The sequence below is a fragment of the Rhinopithecus roxellana genome, chromosome 6, assembly GCF_007565055.1.
Source record: "Rhinopithecus roxellana isolate Shanxi Qingling chromosome 6, ASM756505v1, whole genome shotgun sequence".
Taxonomy (NCBI): domain Eukaryota; kingdom Metazoa; phylum Chordata; class Mammalia; order Primates; family Cercopithecidae; genus Rhinopithecus; species Rhinopithecus roxellana.
The window spans coordinates 21,461,287-21,480,624 of NC_044554.1; the positions used below are offsets into that span (position 1 = coordinate 21,461,287).

The 19,338-nt window shown below is 34.1% G+C and overlaps 1 protein-coding gene across 4 annotated transcripts in view; it reads right to left on the reverse strand.

Moving 5' to 3' along the window:
- Positions 1-19,338, reverse strand: part of CACNA2D1 (calcium voltage-gated channel auxiliary subunit alpha2delta 1) — a 517,017-nt gene that overhangs the window by 90,804 nt on the left and 406,875 nt on the right. For all 4 annotated transcript variants that reach the window (XR_004058100.1, XM_010387918.2, XM_030933213.1 and 1 more), the window contains exons 11-12: positions 2,710-2,868; positions 412-516 (exon numbers count right to left, since the gene is read on the reverse strand). Coding sequence is in view for 3 of the 4 variants with exons in the window: in XM_010387918.2 (XP_010386220.1) it covers positions 412-516; positions 2,710-2,868 (264 nt within the window). In the remaining variant the exon portion in view is untranslated. The remainder of the gene's footprint in view (positions 1-411; positions 517-2,709; positions 2,869-19,338) is intronic.

Genomic DNA, 19,338 nt, shown 5'->3' on the forward strand with positions numbered 1-19,338 from the left:
TTGTTGAGTATTTAGGAAATTTGAGTATTACTTCAATCTTTAATAATTAAATAATATAATAAATTTTATCCAATAAACTTTAAATGTTTAAATTTTTCCTATTTTTCCATTCCTTGGATTTCTCTATTTTAATAACATTTTATTTACAATCTATGCATAAGAATAAAATAGGACCCATACATATATTGTATTAAAATATTAGGCATGAGTTGCCTGTGAATATGATACAAATATTGTATTTAACAGCTCTCTAATTCACCCATTAGTTCATAATCTATGATTCGTATGGCTTTGTAATTGGCACATTCAAGTTTTAAACCAAAAATTCTCCCCTCACTACCACTAACCACTATCTCTTTAAAAACCACCTAGATCAATATTAAATTTTAAATATTATAAAATTACACTCACTTTTTTATCTTTATTGTATTTGGTAAATATCTCCTGGGCTCTCTCTTCTCCTCCATCCGTGAACAGCATAATAATCTTATTGCAGTTTGCTCTGGAAACATTATACTGTTAAAAACAAAACCACACAAAACAATGTGCATATAATTCACAATATAAGAGAAAATAAAGCTATATGGAAAGTTCATGAGCAGGTTGCAAGTCATTAATGAAATATCTGCTCACAAAATATATTCTAAGAACTGGTTCCTGGATCAGTTCAGGCCCACCCCTTTCATCAGGCCTTCCCCTCACCACCCAGATAACCATAGGTCTATCTCACTTCCTTCAGCCTTTGATCAAATGCCACTTTATCATGAGGTGATTCTTCACAACTATGTTTTAAATTGCAGTCTCCCTCCCAGATAGTATCTTCACAGCATTTTACTTTGTTTTATTTACATATTTTATTTTCTTGTTTATTGTTGGTGTCCCCCAACAGAATGTAAGCTACATAAGCGAAGGAAGTTTTGTCTTTTTTGCTCAGACTTTTTTGTCCCTCCCTAGAAGACTGCCTAGCGCATAATAAAATCTCAGTAGTTTCTTAAAAAATGAGCTTTTAATAGATGCTTATGTCAATTTTATGCCCATATAATTTTATAGTATAAATCAAAAAATAACATTATTTTAAAATGTGTATCTTCAGTCCACTTCCAAATAAGTGTTTTCTTCCCTCTTTATTCATTCTACTTTATTCACTTTACCTGTTTGAAATCACAAATCCTAAAATTGATCACCTAAAATCCAATACTCTTTTGTTCCTTTGTAAAGGCCGATACCTATTCCCACGATATCCTCCTATCCTCTCTCAACCAACCACAAATATTCTAATCCTGAAAGACTCAAGTCCATGGTAAATCTTCTTACACTTTAAGGTCTCCAAAAGAGTTAGATATGGGAGAATGATGGATTAGCACCAAAGGGCCATTAAAATGAACAATTAATTTAGAAAGCTGGACTTCTCTGAGGTCTAAAATTATTATCTTAACTTTTCTACTGTTGTGAAATGTATTTGCTTTAAATGCTGAGAATAAAAGATCACACTAATTTATGAATGCTCAGCTTCTTTGAAAATGTCAACCCTAGGTTCAGTGCTGTCCAAAAGAAATATAACATGAGACTAATATGGAACTTTAAATTTTCTAATAATTACTTAAGGGGAGTAATAAGAAATATTCAACATTAATCCTAATAATATATTTTCTTTAACCTAGTCATCCAAAATATTAATATGAATATTGAACATTAATCAATATTGAGATGTTATACAGCTTTTTCTTCCATAATAAGTCTTCAAACTTCAGTATGCATTTTATACTTATGCAACACATCAATTCAGATCAGCCACCTTTCAAGTGCTGACTAGCCACCTGTGATTGTTGTTACCATATTGTACAGCATGGCACAGCCCTGGCTTTTAAATAACTAATATTTTTAAAAACTCATTAATTTTTCTTTACTGTTCTAAGTCATTGAAGGTCCATGCTCTACCTTATTTTTTCAAAGAAGATAAAACCCACTTTCTGTTGTGAAAATTAATAAATACAACATTTTTCTTTATTAATGAAAAGATCCTGTTTCAGGTCATCTCACTCCATTGACTCAGCCATTAGAACACTGGGAGTAAAAGCTTTTAATCAAGCATTGTAGAAGCACAAGTATTAACTAATATAATTTGTCACTTTCAAGCATGGCTCTTATCTTTGAAAGTAACCTATCTGAAAATCTGACTACACAAAAAGTTGCATATTTTATCATCAAAATACTTTTGTGAAATGTGCCTCAAATCTCTTAACTAAAATTAGTTTCTCTGGTGATTTGTCTTTTTTATCTGCATGTGTAAAATAGGCAAAATAATATGTACCTAAAGAACTATCCTGTAAAAATGTTAAACAAAACCATAGGACATGGTTTTGTTTTTGATACTGAAAGTACTATTATTGGACGCAAATATCAATGTAAATTAACACATTAGGACTTGCTGATCATTTGTATATTTAAGTAAATAAAATTATAATAACATTTCCCAAGACAGGATTGAAAAAAATAAAGATCAAAAACTTAACAATCTACATTTTAGATACATTTTGAATTTTAAATTCAAAAATAAAAATAGTTCAAAGGTTTCTTCTGCCTGCACACATCTGCTTTTTAAATAAATGGAAAACAGTACTATCTAATCCCAGACAGTAACTATCAGAATATTGAAATTCAGATACTACAATTGAAAAAGAACAAAAAAAGATACAGCATGATACTTACATTAAGTAGCTGTTCAAAAGCAAAACTAAAGCCCTTCTTATAATCTGTAATTCCTTTGGCTGTGATATTATTCACCGCATCTTTCAATACTTTCTTATTTCTTACATTTGCTTGGACAAGGTGCTGAAAACAGCTCACATCCTGAGCATTGCTGTTAAACTGCAAAAGATCAAATAGTAAATATATAAATGAACATTAAAATCAATCATATAGTTTTCATAGAATTTGTGTTTGATACTCTAAACGCTATTGCATTGCTTCCTCTTTCAAATGGAAAAGCGAGTAGGCTGGTAACAAAGGTGCATTACGAAACAAATGGCAATTTTCTTCTGAGCTACCAACCCATATTGGAACGCTGAGTCTGCTGCTTATATTCCCAAAGCCTGGTTTCCCTGCTTATAAATTTGAGAATTAAATTATATGACATACCTTCTAGTTCTCAAATTTGATGAGCATGTAGAAAAAATAATCCAAAGCAATGAAATATATGCAGAATCCAGAAATGATATGGGATGCCTGCCCCGGTTGTGGGGACATGTTAAATATTTTCATTGCCTCTTATTAGGAAATACTGGTTGGCAAAGTAATACACTGAAAACATGAATCAATGTTTAGTCATTTTGAAATTTGAGGGTACTGTTTTTCTATGGAGGCTAACAGAGGAAAGCAACGTGAATCAAGAACAACTGGTGGCCTTTTAGAAACATCACTTTAGAGGTTACTAAAGAGTGCCAGGGGAACCATGGAGGCAAGGCAATGGAGCCCTGAACAGCAGAGAGGCTGTGGGAGAGAAAACATCAACTCCAATGTTAACTGCCCAAGATGGAAAATTTAAGAACGGTCATCAAAGTAACTTCGTCAGCCCCATAAAAAATATTCACATCGTTCTCTGGATATTTCCAAAAAGAAAGAACATTAGGAATGCTGCAACAAAATCCAGGATAATAGGATGAGTGCAGTCATCCAATCATTTATTAACTCTGTAATCTGTGGAAGTTCTTCAGCTCTTGGCACCTAGACTGTCACATCTGCAAAATGGGAATAATAATAAAAAGCATATTTGCCAGAAAAAAGGGACTGGCCAGATAAAATGTTAAAGATCCTTCCAGATCAAAAACATACACTTATTTTAATGAGTAGGTCACAATTTATTACATATTCTTGAAAATATAATTCATCTTTTTTTCTCTGAAGATCACTGAACCTAGTTATAAGGTGCACTGCACAATTCATCAGTTTATTAAGCAAATATTTACTAGCAGCCTATTATATACCAAGAATCATGACTGGTAGTTTTATACTTTCAGGCATAATTATTTGCACATACACAAATGCCATAAATATATAAAGTTATATAGTGTCTACTATGTGCTGCATTTACTAGATATTCTACAAATGTACATCATTTTATCTTTACAAATGTTCTTTAAGATAAACATTATTATCCCCATTTTATCTATGAAAAAACTCATCCTGTATTGCCTCTCAATATAGTGTAATAAATTATGATTCATTCTATAAAGCAATATAATATTATGCTCTAGAAGACAATATTAGGAGAGGCATTTCTAATTTGGATTGTGAACATTTGAAAGAAAATTCTCCTAAACAACGGCATTTCCTGTGATTCCAGAGAAATGTTCAAGTGAAGAGCACAAAGGAAGAACATTCCAAGCAAATAGAACAATATGTGCAAAGGCCCTGACATGGAAACAAAAGAATCATTTTTAAGAAAACATAAGGAGAGTGAGTTTAGCTCAGTCTCATAGGAGGACAAAAGACACAAAATGAGTTCAGAGAGGGAGGCAAGGGCTAGATCATGTGAGGTCCAATGGAAATGTTGAAGATGATTTTAGTTTCTATGAAACGGAAAGTCACTGGGAGATCTTAAGCCAAATGTAAAATAACTGAATCTAGAATTTTAAGAGTGCATCCTAGCTGTTGTGTGGAAAATGGACTTGAGATGAGCACAATATAAAGGAGGGAGAGTAATTAGAAGGCTTTGCAGTAACCTAGCTGAAAATACATAGTGGTTTTGTTATTTATGGAGATGGTTAGAAAGGAAAGAATTCAGGAGGTATTTCTGAGAAAGAATCAAATAGGACTTGGTGGTGGATTTAGCAGGATGCATAACAGAGAGGTATCTTGAATAACTGCCAGGTTTCTGACTCAGGCATCTGGAAGGATAGAGGACTGGAGGGATGACTGGTTCAGGGATAATTGAGGAATACAGAAAAGAGGCACAGAGTGCAACTTAGGGTGAGATTTCAATAGATGTGAGATATGCAAGTATACATGTCAAGAAATGATAACATTTAAAGCATGAGGCTCAAAGTAAGTCTTGGTTAAATAATTTATAAAAGAAAAAACAGAAGGCTTCAGGAAAAAAAAATGGTTTAAAGCCATATGAAAACAAAACATAAAAAGTAGAGTAGAATAGGAGTACCTGAGAAAACTAAGTAGGAGCAAGTTTCCATGGAGACAGGAGGAAAATCAGGAGATTGGACTGTTTGGGATGAGAGAAAAATGTGTCAAAAGGAAGATAATGTGTGGAGATAGAGAAGATGAGGACTTAAAACTGCCCAGTAGGGCTGGGCACTGTGGCTCACACCAGTAATCCCAGCACTTTGGGAGGCTGAGGCGGGTGGATCACCTGAGGTCGGGAGTTTGAGACCAGTCTGACTAACATAGAGAAACCCCGTCTCTACTAAAAATACAAAATTAGCCTTGTATGGTGGTGCATGCCTGTAATCCCAGCTACTCGGGAGGCTGAGGCAGGAGAATCGCTTGAACCCAGGAAGCAGAGGTTGCGGTGAGCCAAGACTGCACTCCAGCCTGGGCAACAAGAGCGAAACTCTGTCTCAGAAAAATAAAACAAAACAAAACAAACAAAAAATGCCCAGTGAACTCATCCACATTATGTAGGCAGCCTTGGGTGGGCAAGGGGAAGGCAGAACCAATGGACAGCAGGAGCATCTGAATGCAGGAAAATCCTCAAAGTGCCTTGGCTGGATGCAGAGCAGGAAAACAGGGTGGCATCTGTAGGGTAGACCAGGGGTCAAGAAAAGTCTACTTTAAAGCTAGGGGTCATGAGCGCATGAAAAGACTTGTATTAAAGAGAGAAGAAAAAGATGCAGGAAATAGAAGAGAGGTAAAAAATAAAGTTCGTGGAAAGGTAGGAACAGATGGATCCAGGTGACACACAGAGGAATGGCCCTTCAGGAAAATGCACATCAACTTCATTATTCTAGGAAAGAAGAGTGGAAGCTGACCCAGCCAGGTGGTACGTGGATTTGGATGATGATCGTTACTGTCTGTGGCATTTGTCTCCTTTAACAATGAGGCAAGGTGATTAGGATAAGGAGAGGAGAAAGAAGGCTTAGAGAGAAGAAAGATAAAACAAGAGGTAAAATATCCTGCACAGATAGTGAGTCCTTTTCCATGTTTATTTTGAACACGACTTTCATGAATATCACCAGTGTGAGAATAAAGTTCCAGTATATTTATTTACTGTTTTCTATAAATTCAAATATTGAAAAGTGAGTATCTTCAGGTCCAAATGACCAGTCCCATTGCCTCTTTTATCACTCTTCTATTCTTTGGTTATTGGATGCAACCTTATTCTACATGTTCCATTTTCAAAACAAATAATGTTAGAATTCCCGTGTATTGGTAAGTAAAAATACAGTTTGCCAATATATTAATAGTAAAGTGACCTTAGAGAATTATTAGAAATTGTTACAGGAAATGTTATTAACTGGCTTATTTAAACCATGAATCATCATAAAGGTACAAGTTATGCAGAAATTGAGCACTGAATAATGTATTGTTCAGTCTTTCAGTTGACCTTGACCTGCTTTTAACACAGAAAAGTGAAGCATCTCATTAAGTCACTTTAACACAAACTGACTAAATGTGAATTCAATTCATTAAATACATATTCAGTAGTGTATAACAGAATTACTACAATTGCACTCATAATAAAACTCATAAATAATGTACAGAACGGAATAACTTACAAAGTATAACTCCCTATAGCAAATCTTACTCCCCTAGGAAAGTGATGAGAAATTTGAAAGCTTACAATCAGATAAGACTATATTTCACAGGTATCTTAGACTCATCAGTTTATATCATATTATCTATATTTTAAAAATAGGTTAATTTTCATGGGCTGAAGTGGCAGTTGGATAACATGTGCCTAGATACTAATTTAAAACCACGTATTAAAAACCTTAGAGCAAAAGTGTAATAGTAAATATATTACAGAACTTTGAAATGGTATATGGTGAGTGAAAAGAGATGGAAGGAGCTCTGATTTTTCATCTATTAAGAAAATACTTCTTGTAAAAGTGTGTATTTAACATGACAGAGTCAGAAATTCAAACTAACATTACATTGATTCCTTTCCCAATCCCAGAAAATTCAACTAAGAAGGTCACTCATCAGAACTGCTGAGAACAATTTCTGTTACCCTGTTTAGATAGGAAGGCACGTGCGTTAACATGGGCATCTGGGGTAAAAATCCTGGAGGGCTTTGTATTTCAACTCCAGCATTGGGGCATTCTTTCCTTTACCCTTCTACATCTCTTGTTCCTTCTGCCAAAAACACTTTTTCCCACTATATGTACTGTTCCTCTGCCCACAATACTTTTTCTCCCTTCTTTACTCGGTCCTCATGAAAGTTTTCATGACCTTCCCTGACTAGATTAAATCACCCAGTACTAAGCTCTCCTAAATCTATCTCTTTTTTACAGAGCACCAGTTATAATCTCATATTTCTCTATATCCTAGCTTGATAAATAGACCCCTCTATTGGATTATTAGCCCAGATGGCCAGAAAATGTGTCCACTCCACCACTGCATCTTCTGTACTTGGCATGTAATAGACATGCTATAAATATTTACTGAATAAATGGATAAATGTTTAAACTCCTTGGATGTGAGCTTTAAGAAAATTAGAAGCCAGTGTAAAATGTTGATCAATAATCAAGCTATAGATTTATAAGTAGATGAATTGCATCTTAGCTCTGCAATATGTTGTTAAACTTGTATATTCAAAAGGACAAATACACTGTCCAAATAGACATTTAAAAAGTCAAAGATATACAGAACATCAAACATAAGAGTCTGACATACAGTAGATGTTAAATGGCAACTCTATTGTTTTAAAAATTATTTAAGTAAAAAGCATTAGGATACTCAGTACTAAAATTAGAACAGATTCCTAATTCCTAAGATTCAGATAAACTGCCTCAGCTGTATTGAGCTTGAAATAAAGTTTACTAACAGGATGATACAAGTGTCCCTCAAACATTAGTGTTTGCAACAGTTTCTTATAAAACTATGATCCATGCATTTCAATTTTCCAAAGAACCTTCTTATTAAATATCACCGTCAAGTACACAAATCCACAAATCTAAAGATGCTTTCCAGTCAAAACAAAGTATCAGTATCTCAAATGAAATAAGCCAAGCTTTTGGTTTTGTAAAGGCAGTCTCTATTTTTGCTCTAATTTCCTCTGCTGAATAAGAAATCATTCCACAAAATAGTTCTGAGAAGGGGGAATTCTGAAGAATTAAAGACAAAAGATCTTCTTAAGGTCGTATCTTCTACTTGAAACTTCAGTGAAAGAGGAGCAGCTCATTTATTCTTTGCCCACTTGATCTGTCTTTTTAAAATTATTTTTAGTTTTAAAACATGAGACAGGATCTTACTACTTTGCCCAGGCTGGTTTCGAATTCCTGGCCTCAAGTGATCCTCCCACCTCGGCCTCCCAAGCAGCTGAAATTACAGGCATCAGTCACCGTACCCAGCTCTCAACATGTCTTTTAATTTGCATCCCTTCCCTTCAGAAAGACTGTTCTCCTATGCATGGATTCTAAATGTTTAAAGGCAGGCTTTCTTTAGGGTACTTTGTACATTGTTTAGTCCTAAAGCATTTTTAATAAGCAAAAACAGGACATAACTATAGTTTTTGAAAAAATTGTTCAATATTTTTTACTTAACATGTCTTAATGTTTTATTTTCTCTATTTTTGGCATGTAAAATAAATAATGGTGCAAAATTGTTGGCTCAAGTCATGTAATGATCAGCAAAAATAATAATTCAAATCTAGACCTGACTGCTTTGGAAAAGGATTTTTTTAATTAAAATAATATTAGTAACCTTATTTATGCAAGTTAACTATGATGGATAACATATATAACAAATTTATATTTTATAAGCTATATTAAATAATTTAAATAAGAAACTTAATAAAATTTTGCATATTAGTAATTACAAACAGAAATTATGGTATCAGATACTATTCACATTTTGGCCACCAGATGGCGATGCAGGAAAATGAAAGGAAAATGACCAGCGGCTGTGCGCTCCAACATTTTGGCTATGCTTGTTTCATGTACTTACTACTATTTTTTAAAAAATTTCAAAATTTATTTTGATTTTCATATTTTTCATAGTAAGTTTGGATGATAAGAGATTATATGAAAATGATTACTCTAAAATCCGGATAAAATAGCTGATAACATTTATCCTTACAGATGTGGATACATTCCCAGTTAAGAGTTATTTCTCGAAAACTGATGAGAAATAAGATTTATAAAGTTGCTGTTTAGAATTCAATGTCTGGGTGAAATGTTGTAACTGCAGTCAGGACTTTGGTTCATTTGTTACTGCAACTTAGCTGCATTTTTGGATGTTTAGCATGTCTTTGAATTTCAGAAGTCAAGAAATGAATAGAAAAGTCCAGATGAATAGAAAAAAAAAAAAAAATGCTTGCTGGGTTATCTGTTACCAAATTACTTTCCAAAAACTTTGTTCCAATTTAAAGTATATGTGTGCTAGTATCACTGTAGCCTCATAAACACTTCCCAGTTTTTATTTGCTAAATTGTAAAAAAAAATTTCAATATTTTAACTATTTGAATTTGATTGCTAGCAAAATGACCTTTTTTCTCAAATAATTTTTGTGTAGTTCTGTTTTTCCAGATTGTTGCTTACTATTTAATCTAAACCTGTGAGTCTATTCCTTTATTATTTCTTAAAAGAGTTTTCTACTTAGAAAATCAACCATCTATCAGCCATGAAATTATTCATCTGTAACCTTACTAATGTTTCATGGGTTTTGATATATAGTCATGGTGGAACTTACTTTCCCCAATACTATGAGGTGATAACAAAATTAGGCAATTTGTTTTTACAAATAACGAACTTTCCCTTTTACGAACAAATCCATTCACGATCCATTCCTTTTAACAAATAAAGATTTTGGATATATTTCTGTAATTTCTTAGTTCTTTGTCCCTGTTATTTCATGAGTTTACTTTTTAATATGAATAATTTTTAAAAGTATTAGCTAACATGTATTGAGAATCACCTGCGTGCCAGGCTACACACTTGATATCCACTAAGTTAACTTTGAACAAGCTATAGTTTTAATAGGCTTCCCATTATATAGTTGAGGAAATGAGGTTTCTAATGTTAAACAAAGTGTTCAGAGTCAAGCAGCAACCAAGACTCAGAGCTCAACCCCAAGTGCAAACTCCCTGATGCACTTTTCTCTAAGGTCTTTAGTCATTTCCAATTACAGTTTAATAACAGAGGAGAAAGTTGCCACATCGTGTCATGTGATTTTTTTTTACAACTCTCTTTCTATTGCAATAATCTTAGAAATTTTTGTCAAATTAAAATTGCTTTTATGAGTAAATTAGAAAAACTGCCATCTTCACATGGGTATCCTTTTCATTCCAGGAAAAACTATTCATTCATTTCAAATTTCAAATCTTTCAAATATATCTCTCACATTCTTTTCTCTATCTTCAATACAGGTCCTAAATATATTACTAAAAGTACTGCTAGTTAATTCATGATTTTTGCTAATGTTGTGAATGTGATTTTAATTTCTGTTATTAATCCCCATCCAGGGAAAACTAGAAGGTGTGGTCACCCTCTCACAGTCACAGACAAAAATGTCTTCACTAACGACACTTGCGGAGTTGGCCACTCCACTCTTCAAGTTGACAGTGCTGTTCCCAACAGTGGCTGCTAGTTTGCGGTTTCCTTGGTCCACTGTATAAAAACAGAAACATACTGAGAATGAATTATCTCTTCTTTAATCAATTTAGGAAAAACAAGTCTAGTCCAGGTCTTGCCTTTAATAAGCATCACAGCCAAAACTGATTCAATTATTTCCTCTGTGCTGCAGATTGCTCCTTTCTGAAACACAGGGTTTTTCTAGATCAGGTGGAAAGTCCTTCAAATTCTAAAATCATATAATGTATATCAGATAGTTTAAGAATCAGGAAAAAAATATAAATATGGAATAAATTCTGTATATGTCTAAAAAATGGTACCAGTAGATAAAATTGAATACAATTCTCTATTATAATTATAAAGACATGAATTGTGTTTGCCTATAAATGCAAATCATCATTCATCAAATATTTCAATAAATATTTTCATTTTTAAACAAATATTCCAAACAACTGGAAGCATGATGTAACCTATATTTAGTTCATTTACCTTGTTGAAATCTTGGATAGATTTCTAAATAAGTCCCAATTATCATTTTTCATATATTCTGTTTATATTTTGATAGATAAAATTTTATAATTCTCTAATCATATTCATTTAAAAACATTTGAAGCCATTGGAAGTATGCCATTCTTTTACTTGAAATGTAAACTGAATTTAGCATCCCCCCGTGTCACTACCTGACATTTCTGTTTTCTCAACCATCTTTTAATCAACTGTGCACTCCTGAGTCCACAGCACTTTTCCAACTGGAAAAATGTGCAGCTTTCTTTCCCACCCCATCATTCTCCAGGTACAATAATCTTATCAGTATTATTTTCATTACAAATGTTTTTTTGCATAGCCCTCTATAAATTTGAATGCTAGCTCCTGAAGACAGAACCTTAATGAAATGATGAAACAATCACATACTCTCTGACCTAGTCCCCTTTATCAACACTGTGATGCAGACATGACCGATATGTACAATATTTTCATGATACCTGAAGCTGAGTACTTGGAAAATTCCCTAGTTGAAAAATAAAATAAAGTAACAGTTACAGCATGGTGATGGCTCAGTTTGCTTGAAGAACATGAAAAGAACCGCATACGTAACAAATGTGTTTGCAGAGCAGATACTGCAATACTGATTATGTGAGTGAGGATGACTGGCCATGTAAAAACACAAAGTTAACTTATCACTGATTGAAACTGTTTATAAAATTCTGACATCCATCTGGTACATTTTTTGTTCGGCACTGTTCTGACTGACAAAAAGGTAGAGTCAATTCAAGAACCACCACTATGTGCCTTGAACTATTCTATGTACAGTAACATTAGTACAAAAAAGACTCTCTCTATACTCAAAGAAGCATGCATTCTTGGAGAGAAGGGAATACAGAGATATAGAAAATAAACATAGGTAAAATGTCAGGTGAAGAGAAATGATAGAAAAAATGAAGTGACATGAAATATTAAATAAACAAAGTGGTTGAATAACTAATATTGGAATGCTGTCTGAGAGACATAGTCAGGGAAGTCCTCTGTATCAGGCAGCATCTGAGCAAAGACCTGAGCTGGGGGAAGATCTGCGGGATGATCAGGCAGCTATCTAGACCCGGAAGCATCCAGATTCACATAATAGTAAGCAGAAGTAATGTCTCATCTGTACACATCTATAAGACATGCACTAGACAGAAAGGATACATCTGCCTCTTAAGAAAGTTTACTCATGGCCGGGCGCGGTGGCTCAAGCCTGTAATCCCAGCACTTTGGGAGGCCGAGACGGGCGGATCACGAGGTCAGGAGATTGAGACCATCCTGGCTAACACTGTGAAACCCCGTCTCTACTAAAAAATCCAAAAAACTAGCCGGGCGAGGTGGCAGGCGCCTGTAGTCCCAGGTACTCGGGAGGCTGAGGCAGGAGAAGGGCGTAAACCCGGGAGGCGGAGCTTGCAGTGAGCTGAGATCCGGCCACTGCACTCCAGCCTGGGCGACAGAGCGAGACTCCGTCTCAAAAAAAAAAAAAAAAAAAAAAAAAGAAAGAAAGTTTACTCACATAACCAATGAATTCTTTTAAACATGAAATTGTACCTGGGATGCAGAAACAGCTGATGACACTTATCAACTAGGGGTGAAGGAATTATTTTCAATTTAACTCAGTTCCACTGAGACAAATTATATACATCTGGAAAACTTAGAGCATGATTATGATATAAATTATGACCAAAAGATAGGTAAAGAAGATACCTACCAAACTACATAGCAGGAGAGATTTCACAAGGATGGAAAACATATTTTAAAATATATTTTAAAGTGTGCAATAAGCATGAATTACTGAACAAAACATTACAAATGTGAATTAGTTGTAGAAAAAAGTAATTGCCAGTATTTTTATTTGAAGCTTATAGAGAACTTATACAAATTGTCACTTTATGAAAAATCTCTTATACATTAACATAAGGTAAAAATATTTTCATGTCTTAGCACATTAATTTTCAAGCTATAATATATACATCAACATTCTCAAAATGCTTTTTTGTTATTCCTCTAGGAATTTGATGAAACAGATTTTGTTTATTCAACAATTAAGATTGCAGTGTATGCATTTTAGTAATACGTTCTCATAGAGTCAATTTATATTTGAATTTCTTTTGAATTTTAAGCATACTAAATAAGAACAAATATGATAGTTTAGTTTAATTTAAAGAACTGAACAATTCTGCTACATCTATTGCTCAGGCCAGCCCAAGTCACTCTCTTTACCTACACTCAAAATTAAATGAAATTATAATTTAAAAAATTTTACCTAATAAGTACTGACACACATGACATCTTTTCCTAGTCCTTCAAGCTCCATCAAATAAGTCAATAACTTTTATAATTTTAAACACAATAGTTTAGTTCAGAATAAAAGTATTCCCTCTGCCTCACCCTGAATATTACTTTGCTATTTCCTTTTTACATATACAACTAATTTCTAAGTGCCAAAAACTGAGTGTACCACGTAACTAATGGGAAAAAAAATACTTATCATACTTGTCAACACCTTCTTATAAACTCTCTTTATATTTTCAAAGCAATTAAGTTATCTTCCGGCATCTCATTAAAAAAAAAAAAAAGAAAAAACCTAAATAACCTTGATGGCTTTGCCCTGCTATTATAACAACTAAATGTGTCTTTTTCTTCTATCTTTTCTTACTGTCCATAATTTCTTCATGTGTCTTTTAAATGAAAATACTTTTATAAAGCTCCTATCTTTACCAAAAAAAAAAAAAAAAAAAAAGTACAGAACAGGTTAGAATTCTAGTTCTTTTAACAAATTCTCTTAATTCTATTTCTTCCTGTTTTAAGACCTCCCCCATCCCAAAGAAGCAAATGTCTACAAAATAAAAATATTCAAACGTCCATAGTATTAGGAATTCTATAAATTACCAAGCTCTTAAAATGGGAGTCAGTGAAAAATATGATTATGTATAACAAGCCCCAGTTAATCATCTGCTGAGATTACTAAATGTACCTCTTTAGTATACTGATTTCCTCTTCTCTAATGACATGAAGCCCGCCAGTTATACACACAGTTAACAGTAATGTGATAAAAAAAAAAAACCCTGCACAGGAATCACTTGGGGAACTTTTCAAATGCAGATGCTCTCCCTTGCTCTGGAGTGGAGCTGGAGATGCTGCATTTCTACCCATTGCTTAATAGAGCTCCCAAGCAAGGTTCAGGCTGCTTGGCCACAGGCCCCACTTTGATGGCAAGAAAATAAACTATAGTCTTCTTGTTGACATAAATGAGCAATACATCAACATAAAGTTTTCCTGAACTCTAGATGGATGGCTTTTGATAAGACATGAAATTATTCTCTTAGATTTGTCACAAAACTGTATCAGCATGGCAAATATCTTTTATTTTATTTGAGCTCTGGCAAAAAGAGGGCCTGTTTGGTAATAAACTTTTAGCATTGGGGGATACAAATTGCTTTTAAGTTCAAATCGTGCAGCAATTTACAATTGTACCTGCTTTCATGTGCTGAGTAGCGAAGTTCCTTATCTAAAAAACCAACAAAACATGTCCTTGTCTAGGAATACATTAGGCATATTTTAGAAGGAAATCTGAAATTTAAAGCACATAGGAAATGGAACAATTGAAATCATCTCATCTCTTACTTGCCTACACAGTGCAACTCCATATTTAAACAACCCCCTGCTCTGATATTAGTTGGTGTTAAACATTCAAGTCAGGAACTGTGAAATGTCTGAGATTTTACAGCAGTTGTAAGCTAACAAGTTAGCCTCCTACGGTGTCATAGATAAAAGGCAGAAAAAATACAAGCCCTCTGAGTCAGAGATAAAGAGTTTATTACTCATAGCAACAGCAGGAGCAGAGTAACATCTTTGTTTACAAAAGCTGCCCAAACCTCCATTCCCACAGGAAGACAGGAGGACAGGCAGGGGTCACCTGCATTGGTAGTGAGATGGGTTTCCAGCCAGGAGTCCCAAGATGAGGAAGTCCCTGATCTTATACTGGGGCTTCTGACAGCCCACACTCATCCTTCCCTCCAGAGAGACACAACAGTTTAATTACTCTGCAATGAAAAACTCTTTGGGAGAAGGAGAAATCTCTTTACTATCCTGGAATGTAAATAAATCTGAGTAAATTGGCTGTTAATGCTTAGACCTAAATGTGAAAGATGCATAGAGAAATGTCTCCCAACAGTTGGTGGAAAAATGTTGGAAGATGACACTAATAACAATAAACATCATCATAATACATGATTACAATATATAAGCACTTTACATGTGACATTTCACTTGGTACTCAACATTTTAGCAAGTGAAATTATCCTGTCCATTTTTAAGATAAGGAAACTGACAGAAGCCCTAGGTTACTTGTGTAAGGTCATATAACTAGTAGTTTCCAAAGTTGTACATTATCCCTATGCAGTTCTACCAGTCCATCTAAGAGGCAGATTGCCTGTGGAGAGTGAGTCAAACCAGATGTGACCTTACTAATACTGTCCATGCAGGTATAATACATTGGCAGGATCATTCCATCCTGTTGCTCTTTATTTGATATAAACCAACATATATCAGCTCCTTGAACCACATACTGTGGAAAGCAAAGACTTTTATAATCTTTAGAATACCATATTCAGAATTATTGTTTGTTTATATAGACAAATAATAAGCACAGACCTGTCTCACACAGAGGTCTGGACCCAGGAAATCTGCAGGCTTTTTTAGCAGTTCCATGTAGGGAAAACCTTCCAGCTGGAATAGGGCTCACCTTCCTTTCCAGCCTCCTGTTTAGCTATGGTTCTTCACTTTTCATTTTGTACTTACATTTATAAACTGTCACTTCTAGGACTGTTGCTTAGTGACTACAATCTGGACAAAAGATCCAACCAATTTTTTAAAAAGTTATCTCCTACAAGCAAGAGCAAAGATATTATAAGGAATTATATTTTGATCATATTTTTTTCTGGTGAAAAATCAAAGACAGTATTTTACAATGACCATGAATTGGAAAAGCTTCCATGAAGAAAACTGAGTCAAAGATCCTTAACATAATCATAACATGTGCATCTAATTCTTTAGTAAGAAATGTGTGGTTTTATTAAAAGACATAAAGATCTTCTTTGGTTGTTAACTTTTAGCATATTGTCTACAATCCATATACATTTTCCCATCATCCTCCACTGGTTTGCAGTATTTTACTCCTAAAATGTCAAACTCCCTCACATTCATAAACAAATTCAAATCGCTGTGTCAACATTTGAAAATTTGCCTGCAAATCAGAACATGCTGTGATTGAATTGCTGCTCGTATCATCTACCACTGACTCCTATCAAAGCATATAACTGGATTAGTGGGAAAACAGCTACATTATGCTTGCATTTCAGCTTTGCTAACAGCAGGTTTCCTTTCTGCAACAAAGAGCAACCCTGGAGACAGTAGAAACACTCAGAAATGATGCAGCATTAGTTCTGACATCTTATACATGCTTTAAGCATGAAAAATTACTGTTATTTTTAAAAAGAATGAAAGAAATGTAGACATATAACCCTGAAAATGAGAGGCTACTTGATTTTTCTGTCTGGTGGCTTCTCAGCATCTTTGGGGAAGTGTTAATATAGATTGCATCCAAAGTCTTTGGATGACCCACATTATCTTGGGTATGAAGATAAAGAGAAATGCATGAGGTCTCTAAGGAAAAATTACTGTCAAAGTTACCTATAGAACCACTCCCTGCTTCCTCAGTGCCTATGGATTCTTGAAGTTACAAAAGCTAAAGGTATATTGTTGCTTTCCTGGACTTTCAAACAGCTTTAGAGAGAAAATAAAATACACATGCACACGTGCACATACACATACAATATGACATTATACATATATTTTGAAGTTTTTTTTCCTGAGAATTTCCATATCATTAAATTGTTAAAACTATATTTAATGAGAAGGGCCTATCTGTTAAAGACAAAAATGTAGTTTTACTTTTTTCTTACCACAATGTTGCATAAGAATCAATTCTCTTTAAATCTATCAGTTTCAGACAGTATATACTCAAAATAAAGCAGAGTAACTCATAAGACTGAAAAATTTCTTTAAAATTATGAATTTAATGTGGTTGACACTAAAGATTATATATAACGTGGTTAACACTAAATATTATAAATGCAAAAAAGGCTATATGAAGTTTGATAAGAGCAAAAGATACACGGTAAAGAAAGTAAATATTCTTGAAGATTCAGCCTCGTAACTTTTTGGTTAAATCTAGAATCATGAACGAAGATGGGTACGCTCCAATTCTTTCTCTTTTCTTGGAAAAATTCCTAAGACTCTTTCTACCTGTTTTCTTATCTGCAATATTAAGAAGAGCAGTATTGTCAACCTCACAGGGTTGCTGTAAAGACTAAATCAATTACCATGAGAAATCCTTAGAACAGTTTCTGCCACATGAACATTGCTTTAAAAAAATTAAATGGTCTGTAATCCCAGCATTTTGGGAGGCTGAGGCGAGTGGATCACAAGGTCAGGCAGATCAAGACCATCCTGGCTAACACAGTCAAACCCCGTCTCTACTAAAAATACAAAAAATTAGCCGGGTGTGGTGGTGGGCGCCTGTAGTCCCAGCCACCCGGGAGGCTGAGGCAAGAGAATGGCATGGACCCAGGAGGCAGAGCTTGCAGTGAGCCAAGATGGTGCCACTGCACTCCAGTCTAGGTGACAAAGCGAGACTCCATCTCAAAAAAAAAAAAAAGGAAAAAATTAAATAATTACCTATCAATTATGATTAAATAGAAGGTCAAAGCACAAATAAGAAAAATACTGAACACATGTTTACTTTGGATCTTATTTGTACTGATTTTCTGAGGAGCAAATCTATGTCTCAATGTAATCACTCAAAATTATTTAGTGAGTTTTCAATCATAAAAATACATTATTTTGAAAAAATAAAATTAAACAAAAGTGTACAGTTAACAAAACTTCAGAGTGTAGTTGACAAAGAAAACGATCTTTTTATAGTAAATAAGAGCCATAAACAAGTAAATAAGTAACCAAAACTAATTAAGCCTAAGGAAGAACTAGGAGCTGGGACCAGTAACACCAGGAGCCAAAACCAGTAATATGTATCTCCAGAAGCAGAGTTGAAAGTCACTATGACCTTATCTTTCAAATGTCTTCCTAATTATCGATCTTTTAAGTTCCATGAGTTGTGCATGTTTCAATATTACTTTTCTGTCCATTTCTGAGATATTAACAGAGATATTTTAATAACTTTTAACTTGAGGTACTGAGGTGCATACTTCCAGGTCAAATGTATTCTCAGTTTTTCCTACGAGTAATATATTCTATTTTCCCATATGCTTTTGGCTCACACATTCAAGCCATACCGAATGAGTATACCCAGCTTAGGATTTACAAAGAGCTGTCAGTGCATCAGTGAAGTCTGTATTAACTTGGTTCACAGAAATCACAAGGAGATCTCCTGCAATTGTGTTTCTTAAGAAAGTATTTAACAATTTTCTTCAATAAATACACATTTAACAACATAATATTTTTAGGAAAATCAATGGCCTTTAAAATTGACAGGCATTAGGAATCCCAATGCCCATTCTAAGTTCTTTAACTAGGAAATAAATGTTAGTTGCTCAGTAAACACTGGCAGTATAAAATTCATTCAAAGCTTGCTTAATCGGAAATTATTTTAAAGCATTTTATCGATAGTATTATTCAGTTTCTAATTGAGCTAGATGATATTGATGCCCCATACATTTTTCCTTTCATGTCAACCCAACTTTTAACTGCCTGAGATTGCAGGGAGCCCTCTACTCTTGTGCATGGTGGTCTGGGAATGCCTGAGAATTAACATTACTTGGGAACAGTCATCAACTTTACATACTCCAGCACATTTTTCCCTTTGGAAGGGATGGCTCCAATTCATGAAATCTATACTCATTCCCAGAGAAATAAGATCTGCTCACTCACAATGGAAACTTGTTCGAAGACAAATTATTTATTAATTCTCTGCCTTGTTTTAATTCCCACATTTCTCTAACAGTCTTTCCTAGAGTTACTTTCCAAATAAACCATTTAAACTTGAATCCTT